Source organism: Anthonomus grandis, chromosome 17 (genome assembly GCF_022605725.1).
Source record: "Anthonomus grandis grandis chromosome 17, icAntGran1.3, whole genome shotgun sequence".
Lineage (NCBI taxonomy): Eukaryota > Metazoa > Arthropoda > Insecta > Coleoptera > Curculionidae > Anthonomus > Anthonomus grandis.
The window spans coordinates 20010081-20028372 of NC_065562.1; the positions used below are offsets into that span (position 1 = coordinate 20010081).

The 18292-nt window shown below is 35.1% G+C and overlaps 2 protein-coding genes across 7 annotated transcripts in view; both read right to left on the reverse strand.

The window, feature by feature from the left end:
* The window catches only part of LOC126746268 (eukaryotic translation initiation factor 3 subunit A), a 29389-nt gene extending 25640 nt beyond the window's left edge, over positions 1-3749 (reverse strand). Inside the window, exons 1-3 of the mRNA XM_050454425.1 lie at positions 3554-3749; positions 3221-3491; positions 2770-3153 (exon numbers count right to left, since the gene is read on the reverse strand). Of these exons, the coding sequence (XP_050310382.1) occupies positions 2770-3153; positions 3221-3491; positions 3554-3602 (704 nt within the window). The 5' untranslated portion in view covers positions 3603-3749. The remainder of the gene's footprint in view (positions 1-2769; positions 3154-3220; positions 3492-3553) is intronic.
* A 571-nt stretch (positions 3750-4320) lies between these two features.
* LOC126746459 (somatostatin receptor type 2-like) overlaps positions 4321-18292 on the reverse strand; it is a 96444-nt gene continuing 82472 nt past the window's right edge. For 2 of the 6 annotated variants that reach the window (XM_050454718.1, XM_050454719.1), the window contains exons 3-5: positions 6799-7712; positions 5691-5894; positions 4321-5621 (exon numbers count right to left, since the gene is read on the reverse strand). In XM_050454718.1, the coding sequence (XP_050310675.1) occupies positions 5414-5621; positions 5691-5894; positions 6799-7712 (1326 nt within the window). In that variant the 3' untranslated portion in view covers positions 4321-5413. Of the gene's footprint in view, positions 5622-5690; positions 5895-6798; positions 7713-9071; positions 9595-10522; positions 11061-14642; positions 14825-18292 lie in introns of those variants that run through there. The other 4 variants (XM_050454720.1, XM_050454721.1, XM_050454723.1 and 1 more) reach the window with 4 other exon arrangements.

Here is an 18292-nt window from a genome sequence, read left to right on the forward strand (position 1 = left end):
ATCAAATGAAACCAAAAGCGTCTTATTCAGAAAAGAATTCACTACAATTATTGTTAAGGCCCCAAAAAAATCCATTCAATAGTTTCCAAGTTATTGAAGTTTTTCTATGGGGTCCATCGGAAAGTGACATAACCTCACAAAAAGTCCAATATCTCCACAACTATTAAAAGAAATCAAATGAAACCAAAAGCGTCTTATTCAGAAAAGAATTCACTACAATTATTGTTAAGGCCCCAAAAAAATCCACTCAATAGTTTCCAAGTTATTGAAGTTTTTCTATGGAGTCTACCCGAAACTGACATAACCGCACAAAAAGTCCAATATCTCCACAACTATTAAAAGAAATCAAATGAAACCAAAAGCGTCTTATTCAGAAAAGAATTCACTACAATTATTGTTAAGGCCCCAAAAAAATCCATTCAATAGTTTCCAAGTTATTGAAGTTTTTCTATGGGGTCCATCGGAAAGTGACATAACCTCACAAAAAGTCCAATATCTCCACAACTATTAAAAGAAATCAAATGAAACCAAAAGCATCTTATTCAGAAAAGAATTCATTACAATTATTGTTCAGGCCCCAAAAAAATCCACTCAATAGTTTCCAAGTTATTGAAGGTTTTCTATGGGGTCTACCCGAAAGTGACATAACCTCACAAAAAGTCCAATATCTCCACAACTATTAAAAGAAATCAAACGAAACCAAAAGCGTCTTATTCAGAAAAGAATTCTTTACAATTATTGTTAAGGCCCCAAAAGCATCCATTCAATAGTTTCCAAGTTATTGAAGGTTTTCTATGGGGTCTACCCGAAAGTGACATAACCTCACAAAAAGTCCAATATCTCCACAACTATTAAAAGAAATCAAACGAAACCAAAGCGTCTTATTCAGAAAAGAATTCATTACAATTATTGTTCAGGCCCCAAAAAAATCCACTCAATAGTTTCCAAGTTATTGAAGTTTTTCTATGGGGTCTACCCGAAAGTGACATAACCTCACAAAAAGTCCAATATCTCCACAACTATTAAAAGAAATCAAATGAAACCAAAAGCATCTTATTCAGAAAAGAATTCATTACAATTATTGTTCAGGCCCCAAAAAAATCCACTCAATAGTTTCCAAGTTATTGAAGGTTTTCTATGGGGTCTACCCGAAAGTGACATAACCTCACAAAAAGTCCAATATCTCCACAACTATTAAAAGAAATCAAACGAAACCAAAAGCGTCTTATTCAGAAAAGAATTCTTTACAATTATTGTTAAGGCCCCAAAAGCATCCATTCAATAGTTTCCAAGTTATTGAAGGTTTTCTATGGGGTCTACCCGAAAGTGACATAACCTCACAAAAAGTCCAATATCTCCACAACTATTAAAAGAAATCAAATGAAACCAAAAGCGTCTTATTCAGAAAAGAATTCATTACAATTATTGTTCAGGCCCCAAAAAAATCCACTCAATAGTTTCCAAGTTATTGAAGTTTTTCTATGGGGTCTACCCGAAAGTGACATAACCTCACAAAAAGTCCAATATCTCCACAACTATTAAAAGAAATCAAATGAAACCAAAAGCATCTTATTCAGAAAAGAATTCATTACAATTATTGTTCAGGCCCCAAAAAAATCCACTCAATAGTTTCCAAGTTATTGAAGGTTTTCTATGGGGTCTACCCGAAAGTGACATAACCTCACAAAAAGTCCAATATCTCCACAACTATTAAAAGAAATCAAACGAAACCAAAAGCGTCTTATTCAGAAAAGAATTCTTTACAATTATTGTTAAGGCCCCAAAAGCATCCATTCAATAGTTTCCAAGTTATTGAAGGTTTTCTATGGGGTCTACCCGAAAGTGACATAACCTCACAAAAAGTCCAATATCTCCACAACTATTAAAAGAAATCAAATGAAACCAAAAGCGTCTTATTCAGAAAAGAATTCATTACAATTATTGTTCAGGCCCCAAAAAAATCCACTCAATAGTTTCCAAGTTATTGAAGTTTTTCTATGGGGTCTACCCGAAAGTGACATAACCTCACAAAAAGTCCAATATCTCCACAACTATTAAAAGAAATCAAATGAAACCAAAAGCATCTTATTCAGAAAAGAATTCATTACAATTATTGTTCAGGCCCCAAAAAAATCCACTCAATAGTTTCCAAGTTATTGAAGGTTTTCTATGGGGTCTACCCGAAAGTGACATAACCTCACAAAAAGTCCAATATCTCCACAACTATTAAAAGAAATCAAACGAAACCAAAAGCGTCTTATTCAGAAAAGAATTCTTTACAATTATTGTTAAGGCCCCAAAAGCATCCATTCAATAGTTTCCAAGTTATTGAAGGTTTTCTATGGGGTCTACCCGAAAGTGACATAACCTCACAAAAAGTCCAATATCTCCACAACTATTAAAAGAAATCAAACGAAACCAAAGCGTCTTATTCAGAAAAGAATTCATTACAATTATTGTTCAGGCCCCAAAAAAATCCACTCAATAGTTTCCAAGTTATTGAAGGTTTTCTATGGGGTCTACCCGAAAGTGACATAACCTCACAAAAAGTCCAATATCTCCACAACTATTAAAAGAAATCAAACGAAACCAAAAGCGTCTTATTCAGAAAAGAATTCTTTACAATTATTGTTAAGGCCCCAAAAGCATCCACTCAATAGTTTCCAAGTTATTGAAGTTTTTCTATGGGGTCTACCCGAAAGTGACATAACCTCACAAAAAGTCCAATATAACAAACAGCTTCAATCTAATAAAACCTCACTCACTCACCTGGTCTCGAGATTCAACTGCTGCGTCTCAGGCTTGGACATGGAAACATTTGCCACCTGGGCGGGCAACTTGCAAATATCCTCCAAGTGTTTCCTCAACTTGTCGCACAACTTCCTGAACTCGGTTTTCCTGTTATACTTCAGACAGAACTGGAAAGCCATGCGGGCGATGTCGTGGTACAAATTCTCCACGTGTGCATTGGTCCTAAGCAACTCCAAGCACTGACAATAAGACTCCCACAGGAATTTAACCCAGGGGGTGAGAATGGTGCGATCCGACCTGTCTTGGGCGTCCTCTCCAGATACCGCGCTCAGTAAAATGCTTTCGGGGGTGGCCAAGTTGTCTAGGTCATCAATGTCGATGACTGCTTGGGCCGATTGTTCCCTTTAGAGGGTAAAAACGATGCATACGACGAATATCAAGCGGGTGAGTAGTAAATTTGAGAACTTACCTGGCATTTTCAGTTTTCTCCTCGGCCATTCTCAAATAGCCCCTAATGACATTCTCCAGGGAGCCAACGTTCACCGACTGAAACATATTCCTGTACTGGAACAGCCCCTCCTTGGCAATATGGGACTTTTTCAGCTCGACGCACAGGTCCAGATATTTGAACATAATGGGCTCCAAAACCGACTCGGACCAATTGTAGGCCCATTTTTTATTCCTAAAGACTTCTTGGAGGGTGTCCAGAGCCCTCGCGGGCTTACCCACCTCAATAAACTCTGAAAAATTGAAACGTTTCCTTAGTCATAACCATATGGAGGTTAGGGGGCCCACCACGTACCATTCGCCCTTTTCAAAGCCGTTTCCGGCCTTTGCGCGTAACGTGCCATGATTTCTTTCGGTAAATCGAGGCCCCGCAATCACATTAAACGAGTTTCCGACAAGGAAAATTTGAGTTTTTTAAGGCGAAAAGTGGGAAAATTACGCGGAATTTCCCGTGGTTAACTCAACAAAATGGCGACCAAAAGAATGAGATCTGTCAACGGCGAATTGTCAAGTGTCAATAATGTCATTGACGCGTAGGGTTGTGTCGAGGTTGCCACGTTTATAAAAAAAAAACCGTATATAATTCTCTATTTAAATAAATATATCCTAATTTATAGACTTTTTAATTGCATTATAGTTGAATTACTCTTATTGTTAAAAGATTTGCACTTAAAGTCCTCGGTGACATGCGTCAGTGGTCAGAAATGGCACTAAAAGCAACGTTGCCAATTATCTCAATAAAATAAAACAAACCAACATTTATTAATCAGTATTTATTAAATTAATAATAATAATAATAATAATAATAATAGATATATTATATTATCGTGACATACATTATTATTACATATAACAACTATTTTGGCAAATAAATAGTAACTTTACATGCATCAGACAGAGAGAGAGAAAGAGAGAGGGTTAAACTTTTCATTGTATAGGTCGTACACAAACAACATTAAATATGAGAGGTATAGTGCGTGCAAGCAAAAACAGCTCTTGGGCGCACTATACCCTATTGAGTAACTGTGGTGTTATTATATAAGTATATAAATATATACAAAATTCGAATTTATTTATTTATTTATTATCGTTGAATCAAAAATATTATGTGTATGTTAATATCACAGGTTGAAACTCAAATTAATACAATTTTTTTTTAATTTATAACATTTAGTTTGTAAGGGTGCCCTTTTGACGTCACAAGTGATATGTTAAAAAGGGTCAAAAGGGCACACTTTAACACATATATAGTCGTTTATATAATTATTGTTCAGTGGGGTCTTATGGGCTCGCTCTAAAACCACACTGGACCTCTTATATACAGGGCGAAACGCTTGATGAGGACAAGTTATTGATGAAAAAAGTTTAGGGAATTCTCGGGCTACTTGGGGACATTGTTGTTGAGTTGAACCTGCTTCCTGTTAGGCCACAAATAGAGTGAACTTCGTTATTTTAAATGGGAGCATAAGTAGATTTTTACTTATTCGGATTCTACGTGAAATTCTAAGAAATTTGAGGGGTCACACGATATATTTTCGTTCGATAGCTTTTGAGATATTAACGGTTGAAAATGACGTATTTTTTTAAGTTTTTAGGCCTCTCAGGCCAACACTATTTATAATATAAATTATTTTTTAGTACCTATTTTCTTTAAAAATTTTGACAGTTGAGTGTCAAAATTTGACAGGTATGCTATCTCGAGAACCGTTGAACCAAAGTATGGCATGTGGCCCCTCAAAGTTCTTAGAATTTCACGTAGAATCCGAATATGTAAAAAAATACTAGGGTTCCCATTTAAAATAAGGAAGTTTGCCCCCACTTCCGGTCTAAATGAAAGTGCCACTAAGCAAAAAATTATTTAACTATATGCCTCTTAGCGACCCTGACTTTTTCCAACAAAAATTTTTCCCCAGGAGATCCACCCTGTGCAGCTAAATTTTTTTATTTACATAAAAGGTACCCTGTAGTTTCGTTTATTTACATTAAAAAAAAACAATGGTAAAAATAAAATTCACACACTAGAGGGCGCCTACATCGACACACCAGTAAAATCCTCAAAACAAACCGAAGACCCCCGAACATCTCCGAGGGCGTCGGTTCTACAAAAACGCACCGAAATCCTCAAAATACACCCACCGATACCCCGTGACGTTTATTACAGACTGGTGGGCTGCGACTGTTGCTGATGGGTATTCCCGTTTTTTAAACTCACACTGTCCCTACTCCCGCCCAAATTGTTGATGTTCACGCGACTGGTCATGGTGAGGGCGGTCGTGGAGGTCGAGGGGTCCACCTTCACCAGTGGCGTCTCCCCTTCGTCCTCCAAGTTCGGACATACGGAGGTATTCCTCGTGGGCCGATACCTATCATAAAAAAAACAAAACATGCCCGTAAAGTACCACACTGTCGTCAAATAGGAGTACAGTACCGACCTGTCAGAGGAGTGCTTGGACTTCCTGGGAAACACGCTGTTCTCCAAATGGAGGGCGGCGTTGACGTCAGAGTTGCCCGCGCACGTGCACGCCTTCCAAAAACTCTTCTTGAAGTTGTCGCTGAGGAAGGCGTACAGGATCGGATTTACTGCCGAGTTGAAGTAGCTGAGGCAGGAGGCGAGCAGGTGTAGGGTTATGTTTAACCTAGAAATTGACCGATTTACATGATGGACTATTTTTGCACCTTCTGTATCATTATTATATGGGAACTTGGTTTGTTGGTAAGTTGGCAACACTGCCTGTGAGTTTTGCGCTATGTCACTTGTCACTTGTCAATGCTTTTTAGGTTAGAATGTCTTCCCTGCTTGCTTTTAATTAATTATTAAATCAAAGTATAAAGTGTCTTACTTGCCACAATATTAAGCAAGAAGTATAAAACATTGATATTTAAATGGGTCTCACACTGGTTTTTAAATGGTCTGATTTAGATTAAATTCGTGGAAGTTAGGAAGGTTTACACATCCATCAATTGCCTGTAATAATAATTAAATTTATTAAATCACAAAAACGAAAAGAAAACTTATTTATTGGTATTTTGCCATCAATAGCGGCTTGGTCAGATCAAAAACAGACAAGATAACTCATTACCTATCCCTCTTCATTAACTGTACGAAAGAGAAAGACAGAAAATGATGGCAACGTTTATTCAGTTACTGTGGCTCCCTCTTTGTTTACCTTCCGCAATGCTAAAAAAGGATGTCGCTATAGGAAAATTACTGTGCTAAGGTGAAAGCGATATATGGGATAAATTTTTTGGGGCTTAGTCACGCGTCTCGTTGTTTATCTCAATTTTTATTAAAAAAGTTATGTGCATTATTAGTATTATTTTATGGCAACTTGTCCTATTACGTCCAACTTACAAGTTGGCAACACTGTCTGTGAGTTTCGTGGTATGTCACTTGTCACTTGTCAATCAATTTTTAGGTTAGAATGCTTTAGGTTAGAAATGTCTCCTTCCTCATTCTATTATTGAATTTTAAGTGTTTTTCTTGCCACAATATTAACACATCAATTGCCTGTAATAGTAACAATTCAATTTAATACTCACGTGACGTGCTCGTTATCCCTGATGGCCAACTGAGTGACCCAGTAAGGGGTCCAACAAACGATATAAACCACCACCACGCAGGACACCAAATTGGTCACCTTCTTATGGGACCTCTTCTTCTCCCTCGACTTGTTCTTCGGTCCCACCGTCTTCAGTTTCCTCAGCACTTGCCAGTAGAAGATCAAAATCAGCAGTAAAGGGATCGCGAAACTGCACACGAAAGTGTAAATGGTGAAAATGAAGGCGGGCCAAGAATCGGGCTCGTCCAGCGGTAGATCCATGTTGGTGCCGTTGGTACTGTTGCCCGTGACGAAAGTGTCAGCGTCCCCGCCCCAAATGATCACACACGACGATTTCCCATTTTGTCCGACGATTTCTTGGGCGTGTTCGATGATCGGGACCATCAGCAGGATGCTGCAGCACCACGCGAAACAGGACACGATCTTGGAGATGAAGGGGGTGCGCCAACTTTGTGCCGATATCGGATGACAGACTGCGATATAGCGGTCAGCGCTCATGATGCACAACAAGATGGAGCTAGTGAACTGGTTAATGCTTGTGGTGATCATGTAGGCCTTGCAGGCCCAATGTCCAAACACCCAGTGGCCGTGTAAGATTGTAGCGATCAGCACCGGTATGCCGATCAGGAAGAACTCATCGGCAATCGCCAGGTTCACTATGTACATGTTCGTGACCGTTTGCATCTTGGAGTAGCGCAGGATGACGTAGATCACCAATGTGTTCCCTGCTATCCCGGTGATACACACCAGGGAGAACAGGATCGTCTGGAAGATTTGAACGAAGTAAAACGGTTGATGGGGGGCAGTGGTATCGGCGGTGAAGTTGAAGCTACTGAGGTTCATCAAGGGGTCCATGCTGGTTCGTTTTTTAGGCTCTTCAGAGGGCAGTAGAATCTGGAAGTTTAGACATTTTAGGTGGACTACCTTAACCTTTCAAATAAAAAAAAAATCATTATGATTGGATAAAGGGTTCAGGCGTGAGAGTGAATTAAAGTGGACCTGCCCTAATACCTGACGCCTTCACCAATTTATAAACCTAAGAATATAAAGTGAAGTTATCGCCAGTTTATAAATTATGATATTAAATCAGCTGCGAGTAGTACTTAATAGACGAGGCGTTGTGTTGTTACTAACATGACTGATTAAAAATTAAATATTTTAAAAGCCGTTTGAGATACATGAAAAAAATTTATGGATTCTTATAGGAAATTTTACGCTCTATAATTTTGTATTCTTTACTTTTTACCGCAAAAGCAATAATAAAGAAGTTATAAGGACTTGAAAGTTACCAAATCATAAATAAGTCGTTTTTAGATATGCTTTGTAAAAGAACCATATATGAAAATGTTCTCGAAAGTATACGCTTTCCAATAAAAAAAGAATTATTGAAATCGCTTGTTTTATTCAAAAGTTATCGAGGGTTAAGTAGGCCTTAAACCTGGACTAGCGCTTTCGCCAATTTATTTACCTGGCAATATCTCAAAAGCCTCTAGAGATAAAAAATAACTTTTTAATGTTTTATTATAGGGAATTTTACGCTCTATCTTTTTGGTCTCTTTGGTTTTTACCGAAAACTTAATAATAAAGGAGTTATAAGGACTTGAAAGTTACTAAGTGTTAAATAAGTCATTTTTAGATCTGCCGTGTATAAGAAATATACATTAAATTAACACTGAAGCTATATAGAAAGCGTGTAATAAAAATTATCAAAATCGCTTGTTTCGTTTAAAAGTTATCATCAGTTATGTAGGCCTTAATACTGACCTGGCGCTTTCGCCAATTTCTTTAACAGGCAATATCTCAAAAATCATGAGAAATAAAGAAAAACTTTTTGACGTTTTTTTATAGGAAATTTGACGCCCTATCATTTTGGTCTCTTTACATTTTACCGAAAATTTAATAATAAAAGAGTTATAAGGAGTTAAAAGTAACAAAGCTTTAAATAAGTTATTTTTAGATCTGCCTGGTATAAGAAACATGCATGGACGTGACCTTGAAACTATACACGACCCAATAAAAAGAAAACAGTAAAATCGCTTGTTTTATTTAAAAGTTATTGGCATTTAAGTGAACCATAGTCTTCATCTAGTGCATTCACCAATTTATAACACAGGCAATATCTTGAAAGCTATTAGAGATAGAAGAAAACTTTTTAATGGTTTATTATAGAAAATTTAATGCTCTATCACTTTGGTCTCTTTACTTTTTACCGAGAAATAAATAATAAGGGAGCTACAAGGCTTTTAAACTGACTAAATGATAAATAAGTCATTTTTGGATCTGCCTTGCATAGGACACATGCATGAAAATGATCTTGAAACTATACACTTTCCAATAAAAAAAGAATTATTAAAATCGCTTGTTTTATTCAAAAGTTATCGAGAGTTAAGTAGGCCCTAAACCTGAACTAGCGCTTTCGCCAATTTATTTAGCCGGCAATATCTCAAAAACCTCTAGAGATAAAAAATAACTTTTTAATGTTTTATTATAGGAAATTTTACGCTCTATCATTTTGGTCTCTTTGGTTTTTACCGAAAACTTAATAATAAAGGAGTTATAAGGACTTGAAAGTTACTAAGTGTTAAATAAGTCATTTTTAGATCTGCCGTGTATAAGAAAGATACATTAAATTAACACTGAAGCTATATAGAAAGCGTGTAATAAAAATTATCAAAATCGCTTGTTTCGTTTAAAAGTTATCATCAGTTATGTAGGCCTTAATACTGACCTGGTGCTTTCGCCAATTTTTTAAACAGACAGTATCTCAAAAACCATAATAGTTAAAGAAATTTTTTTAAATGTTTTCTTATAGGAAATTTTACGCTCTATCTTTTTGGTCTCTTTACATTTTACCGAAAAATTAATAATAAAAGAGTTATAAGGAGTTAAATGTAACAAAGTCTTAAATAGGTTATTTTTAGATCTACCTGGTATAAGAAACATGCATGGCCATGACCTTGAAACTATACACGACCCACTAAAGAAAAAATCAGTAAAATCGCTTGTTTCATTTAAAAGTTATGGTTATTTAAGTGAGCCTTAGTCTCCACCTGGCACTTTCGCCAATTTATTTAACGAGCATTATTTCAAAAACTATTGGAAATAGAAGAAAACTTTTTAATGATTTTTTATAGAGAATTTAATGCTCTATCACTTTAGTCTCTATACTTTTTTTCGAAAAAAATTTAATAAGCGAGTTATGAAGATTTAAAACAAAAAAATCAATAAATATGTAGTATTTAGGTAGGTCCTATGCAAGAAAAATTAATTAAAATCAACATAAAACTATAGGCTTTCCAACAAGAAAAGAACCAGTAAAATCGGTTATTTTGTTCAAAAGTTACCCTCGATCCTCGCCTAGTGCCTCCGCCAAATATCACAGTAAATTTAACGAAACTTTGACCGCTCCTCCTGAGGCAGCCACTGCACTCACAAGAAAACGTCTTATACAAAACTTCGAGGAAATTTCACGCTCTATCCACTGATGGGCTCAATCATCTTATAACACCCACCAAAAACCGACTATTTAATAAAAAACAAAAACAGGAGGCTGCACCACTTATTCGCGCATAACCTAAAAACCACTGGAGCAAAAACGTTCAAATAAAAAGCACCTGAAAGGCCAAGAAATTCTTTAATAAACCCCGTTTAAATCATCGAAGTGCGTTGAGAAGAACGCGAGTTAAGGCGGCTTAAGTTTGAACCTTTTATTCCAGGTGGTCGGTCACGTGCGGGCCCTTGAAAAAATAACCGAAACGGCGAAATCGGCGACGACTGTTGTTGGGTCGTGCGAAACTCGTTTTACCCGATGGTCCAGTCGAATAATCAGTCTCACATGAGAGAAAGTGTTTTGCATACGAAAGCGAGATAATAATATCATTGTATTTATTATTAGTTGAAAAAGGAGGTGGAATAACGAAGGCCCGAGGGACACCCTGTATATGTTCTTTACACCGTTGGAAAGCCCCTTTTATCTATTTTCTAATGACGTATAAAACGTGTGATTTGCCCCACAGGAAGTGGTTGAAATAACGTTTTCTTCAGGTCGGTGCCTAAAATGGTCTTGTTCAGTTTCAGAAGGGTTTTTCAGCAATAATTTTTGTATACACCCTATATGTTTTTATATCTTAAGAAAGCTGAGAGTATCTAGTTATAAATCGTATAAAAAAGCTCCCCTTTTTATTACTCGCAATGAATAATTAATAAAGTCTTTGAACGTCGAGTCGAAGGTCGACTCTAACGGAAAAAAAGGGGGTTCGATTAAACGTCCCTTGTGAGCTCGTAAATTGAAAGTACGGTCTGGCGCGTATATTTTTAAAAAGTGAATTAAAAGGGCTTTAATCCGATGTAAAATATGTAGGGGGTGATTGTTGGAGTTTTTGGTGAAAAGGGCCTCTGAACCTGGGGGAGCTTTCTTATGCAGTGATTTAAAAAAAAATTATTTAAACCTGATTTTGGAAAAATAATTAAACGGTTTGTATATCGTTTGAAAGTAGATCGAATGGGCTTTAAATCGATGTAAAGAAATATATAGGGTGCCTTGAAAGTTTTGGGTGAAAAGCCTTGTCAAAGTCAATGAAAGTGTTTTATGCGTTTTTCTTGAATAACTCGAAAACGGTTGGTTATAAAAAAAAAAGTTAATGAATGAAAAGGTTGAAAATTCAATTTTCAACATAAAGTTCCTCTATACATTTTTCCATAAAAGAAACATCAAACGAGATATTTGATAAATAAGGCAATAAAAAGATCTTTATGGACCGTACACTTACTCCGGCCATTTTTGCCCTAAAAAGAGACAAGTTTTAAAGTCGGACTTTGATGCATAATATATACACATAAAAGGGCATTCTTTACCTTCAAAATAACTAATACTTTATCCTCCTACGTCTCTTACTTCCCCTGATATCCTCAGGAGAGTTCACCAGTCTCCAAAAAAAACCTACACAAAAACTAAGTCACCTTTAAAAATCAATAACTCCCAAACCAATCAAGCGATTTTAATAATTTTTACACACAATATAACTGTAACTTGCAGCTTTCAAACGACACCACTTTCACCCCTCTGCGTTTCGTCCTTCTCACGGAATCATCGGGGAAGTGCAAGAAGTCACCGCTGCCTCAAACGTTCGCACATAAGCACCCGTACTAAAAAAAATCACTAATAATAAAATGATCCCCCCAAATAATTGAGACGTTAATGGCTTTGCAAGTGAGCCTCTCGTCCGTGCAAACAAATGTGCGCATCAGAGGTTCTCGTTTCGTAAATAGGCGGTTTACGGTGGTGCGGCCTTTTTTCGGGGGACTTTTTGGTGAGTACTTCATTTCTTTTCGGGGTTTTTTTCGGTACAGGGTGGTTGCCGGAAGTTTTTCCTTTGTTTTGGTGTCACTTTGACCACCGTACGTGCTCTAGGGGCCGTGTAACGGTCGGTCAAAGTTTTGGGATTTTTCAAAATTTTTGCTTTGTTTAAGAAGAAAATTATTATAAGCTTTTTTATAGGAAATTAAATTCTCTTCCGTTTTGGTTATTATGAATTTTTTCCAAAAACCGTTCGTTCAAGAGATATATTCAGAAAACCCAATTTTTCGTCTTATTTTGTCATTTATCTTCTAAACAGTTGATTTTACAAGAAAATGTTTAATGACAAAAAATGTAGAGAATTAAATTTCAAACAAAAAAGGTTCTTATGAAAAATTGCATAGAACCAACCGTTTACCATATAAGCCCCTATAAACAATTTCTTGGAAAACTAGGATTTTTTTAAAGGCAACGTTGCAGCTGTAATGCTCTTCCCGTATCTAGGCATGACTTATATTGAATCACAACACACAGTGATTCAATACAAGGCTCCTCCCATTTTAAGCGGTGGGCGTGGCAATGTATTACAGTGTTGCCAGACTGCTGTAATGTTCAAACGCTGATATCTCATAAACTAGTCATTTTTCGAAAAAAGTTATAGATACATTTTTTGTAAGAAATTAAATTCTCTAGAAGTTTGGTTCTTATCAATTTTTCTCAAAAGCCATTAATTAAAAAGTTATTTGAAGAAAACCTTGACTATTGGACTATTTATTGACTTATCTCCTTAACGGCAAATTTTACAAAAAAATATATAATAACAAAAATTGTAGATAATTAAATTCTAAACAAAAAATGTCTCCACGAAAATTTTCATAGAACGAACCCTTTAGCATATAAGCTCCATTTTTAACCAGTAGGCGTTATTACCGTGTTGCCAGGTCGCGGTGGTATTCAAACGCCTATAACTCCTAAACTGTTATTTTTTTAAAAAAAATTATAGATACCTTTTTTGTAGGAAATTAGATTTTACATCAATTAGGTTCCTATAAATTTTTTTCAAAAACCATTAATTAAGAAGTTATTTGAAGAAAACCTTGACTAAAGCATTATTTATTAATTTATCTCTTTAACGGCTGACTTTACAAAAAAATATATAATAACAAAAATTGTAGATAATTAAATTCTAAACAAAAAATGTCTCTATAAAAATTTCCATAAAACGACCCTTTAGCATATAAGCTCCATTTTTAACCAGTAGGCGTTATTACCGTGTTGCCAGGTCACTGTAATATTCAAATGCCTATAACTCCTAAATTGTTAATTTTTTGAAAAAAGTTATAAATACCTTTTTTGTAGGAAATTAGATTTTACATCAAATAGGTTTCTATAAAATTTTTCAAAAACCATTAATTACGAAATTATTTGACGAAAACCTTGACTAAAGCATTATTTATTAATTTATCTCCTTAACGGCTGACTTTACAAAAAAAAATATTATGATAAAAATTGTAGATAATTAAATTCTAAACAAAAAATGTTTTTATAAAAATTTCCATAAAACGAACCCTTTAGCATATAAGCTCCATTTTTAACCAGTAGGCGTTATTACCGTGTTGCCAGGTCACTGTAATATTCAAATGCCTATAACTCCTAAATTGTTAATTTTTTGAAAAAAGTTATAGATACCTTTTTTGTAGGAAATTAGATTTTACATCAAATAGGTTCCTATAAAATTTTTTCAAAAACCATTAATTACGAAGTTATTTGACGAAAACCTTGACTAAAGCATTATTTATTAATTTATCTCCTTAACGGCTGACTTTACAAAAAAAAATATAATAACAAAAATTGTAGATAATTAAATTCTAAACAAAAAATGTCTCTATGAAAATTTTCATAGGACGAACCGTTTACGATATAAGCTCCTTTGTTTTACACCCAGTTTTTAACCAGGGGGCGTGGCAAGTTATTACCGTATTGCCATTATATTCAAACGCCTATATCTCTTAAAGGGGTCATTTTTCGAAAAAAAATATAAATATGTTTTTTGTAGGAAATTAGATTATCTTTCAGTTTGCTTTTAATGAAATTTTCTCAAAAACCATTGATTAAAAAGTTATTTGACGAAAACCTTGACTAAAGCAATATTTATTAATTTATCTCTTTACCGGTTCATTTTACACAAAAATTTATAATGACAAAAATTGTAGATAATTAAATTTTAAACAAAAAAGGTCTTTATGAAAGTTGCCATAAAACGAACCGTTTACTCTATAACCTCCATGTTTAATCGTATTGCCAGGTTGCAGTAATATTCAAACTCCTATAACTCCTAAACTATTAATTATTTGAAAAAAATTATAGATACGTTTTTTGTAGGAAATTGAATTCCCTAGTAGTTTTATTCTTATAAAATTTTCTCAAAAACCATGAATTAAAAAGTTATTTCAAGAAAACCTCGACTAAAACCCTATTTATTAATTTATCTCTGTAACGGTTGATTTGACAAAAAAATTTATACTAACCAAAACGGTAGACAATAAAATTCTGAACAAAAAATACCTCTACATTAAACCCCGTTTTCGGCCTCTTTCAGCGTAAAAATGGAGGACAATGCGACCGCGAGCCCTCCGCGAGCGGACCGCGGCATCTTCGACGACAACCCGTTCTCCGACCCGGAAACAATCGAGGACTACGAGAGCGCGGTCAGCCTCAACCTGATGCTCGCCTACTACGCGATCTTCGAGATCGTCAAGATCCTCCTCTACCTCTGCACGATCGTCAGCTGCGTCTTCATCGTCGTGATCATCGTGCGTTTCAAGAAACTGCACACGCGCATTAACGGGTTCATCATGCTCTACGCGATCTTCAACATCGTCTACCTGCTCGTCGCCAACTTGATCATCATCGTGGTGGAGCTGAACTCGCATAGCAAGTTCCAGTATTGTTTGATGAGCAACTTCGATCATTTGTCGGTGACGTTGTGCTTCTACACGTTGACCTGGATGGTGCTGGACTGGTACTGCGCCGTCTACCATCCGGATTTGCACCAGAGGTACCCCAAGACCTTCCGCTACGGTATCGGGGTGGCCTTCTTGACCTTCGCCCTACCGAAGTGGGCTACGAAGACCGTCATGTGTTTCCGGATGCCCTGGAAGGTTTACGTGGTGGGGTTCGGGTTCGAGGCGGTTTCTTTTACTATTTGCGTCATTGTGCTGGTGGGGGTGGGGTGTCTTAAGAGCCTCCAGAAACCGGTCAAGGAGGTGGAAAAGACCAAATACGCCTTCCTGGTGGCCAAGACCGCTTTCCTCATGTCCTTTCCCGCTTATGTACTGAGAGTGGTCGAGATCTTGGGTAACGATAACGACTATACCGGGGCCACCGTGTATATCATTCACTTTTTCGAATATTTGGCCGAATACCTGTTTTTGTCCCAAGCCATGGTGATCCTGGTGATCTTGGGGAGGGTCAATAAGCGTTTTAAGGTGGCCTTCTTGAAGTGCTGCAACAAGAACCGGGAGTACGAGGAGGAGGACCTGGACTCGGCTAGTGAGGAGGACGTCACGTTTTTAAATAGGGACCAAGTTAGGGCTTAAGTTTGAATAAATTGTGTTTTGAGTGTTTTTGGTGTTTTTGTGACCGTAACTCCGTAAATATTCGTTTTTGTGAAATAGTAATAGATATTGATTTTATAGAGAATTTAATTTTCTTTAAGAATGTCATCTATGAATTTTTTCATCAGACCACTCGTTTAGGAGATATGAACGTTTAAAGATTGACAACGCATGCTTGGAACCTGAGGGTGTTCACACATCGATAACTCATTAAGGAGTCATTTTACAAAGAAAATTATAGATGCATTTTTTGTTTGAAATTAAATTTCCTTTCACTTTTGTCAATACTATTTTTTTATAAACTTAATAGTTTTTGAGATATTTTGGAAAAATTCGTGATAAATAACTTGCTTATACGCGTCTAGGACATTAGTGGATTATCTTACCAATATCTCCGTTAATATTCATTTTTGTAAAAAAATTATATTTACCGATTTTAATAAGAATTTAATTCTCTGTAAGAAAGTTATCTATAATTTTTTTCATAAAACCGCACGTTTAAAAGATATGGCCCTTTTAACATTGACTGCGTATGTTTGAAACATGGGCGTCTTTATTCTTTAATAAGTCGTCAAGGAGTAATTTTATAAAAAAAGTTATAGAGGGATTTCTTATTTAGAATTAAATTTTCTTTAATTTTAGTATTCACAGTTTTTTTTGTAAACTTGACAGTTTTTGAGATATATTAGAAAAATGCGTAATAATTCACTTGCTTATACGCGTGTAGGACATTAGTGGATTATCTTACAAATATCTCCGTTATTATTCATTTTTGTAAAAAAATTATATTTACCAATTTTATTAAGAATTTAATTCCCAGTAAAAAAGCTATCTATGAATTTTTTCATAAAACCGCACGTTTAATAGATATGGCTCTTTTAACATTGACTGCGCATGCTTGAAACATGGCAGTCTTTATTCTTTAATAAGTCGTCAAGGAGTAATTTTATCAAAATTATTATAGAGGGATTTCTTGTTTAGAATTAAATTTTCTTTAATTTTAGTATTTACAGTTTTTCTTGTAAACTTGACAGTTTTTGAGATATTTTAAAAAAATGCGTAATAATTCACTTGCTTATACGCGTCTAGGACATTAGTGGATTATCTTACCAATATCTCCGTTATTATTCATTTTTGTAAAAAAATTATATTTATCGATTTTATTAGGAATTTAATTTCCAGTAAAAAAGTTATCTATGAATTTTTTCATAAAACCGCACGTTTAATAGATATGACCCTTTTAACATTGACTGCGCATGTTTGAAACCTGGGCGTCTTTATTCTTTAATAAGGCGTCAAGGAGTAATTTTATGAAAAATATTATAGAGGAATTTCTTGTTTAGAATTAAATTTTCTTTAATTTTAGTATCTACAGTTTTTCTTGTAAACTTGACAGTTTTTGAGATATTTTAGAAAAATGCTTAATAATTGCATTAAAGGATTATTTTACCAATATCTCCGTTATTATTCATTTTTGTAAGAAACCTATAGTTACTGATTTTATTGAAAATTTAATTTCCTATAAAAAAGTTATCTATTCATTTTTTTGTATAACCACAAGTTTAAGAGATATAAACGTTTAAAGATTGGCGGCGCATGCTTGGAACCTGAGGACGTTCACTCATTGATAACTCATCAAGGAGTGATTTTATAAAAAAAATTATAGATACATTTTTTATTTAGAATTAAATTTCCTTTCATTTTGATATCTACAAATTTTCTTGTAAAGTTGACTGTTTTTGAGATATTTAAAAAAAATCGTTGCATGTTACCAATATCTCCGTTAAAATTAATTTTTCTGAAAAACTTATAATTATAAATTTAATTAAGAATTTAATTCCCGTTAAAAAAGTTATCTATGAATTTTCTCGTAAAACCACACGTTTAAGAGATATAGACGTTTGAAAATTGACTGGAAGCTTGGAACATGGGAGTGTTTACTCTTTGATAACTCCTCAAGGAGTCATTTTATGAAAAAAGTTGTAAATATATTTTCTCTTTAGAATTAAATTTCCTTTAATTTTGATATCTATAATTTTTCCCGTAAACCAAATAGTTTTCGAGATATTTAAAAAAAAGTAATAATGAATCTGTATAGACGAGTTAACAATGCTTGCTTGGAACATGGGGGTCTTTATTCGCTAATAACTCGTCAAGGAGTCATTTTACGAAAAAATTCATAGATACATTTTTTATTTAGAATTAAATGCCCCTTCATTTTGACTCCTAAGATTTTTCTCATAAACCTCATAGGTTTCGAGATAAACAGCCTATAAGAGCGACATTCTATTAAAAAAAACCACATGTATCAGCGCGTGGGAGGGGCTTAATGACCTTTATGCTTAAAGGGGCGGATCATCTCTAGGCAACGTTGCCAAACTGTTTCTCTCCCGATTAATTGAGTTTTTCCCTTAAGGGTGTTTTTAGCCCTTAAGTGATGTAACGCGACGCCTTTAGTTGGATATCGTTTCCATTTAGGCAGATGTCGAGAATCCCCTTTTAAAATAATAGATCGGGTTTTATTGGCTAAAAAGAGGGATAAAAGCCCTTTTTTCTACCAA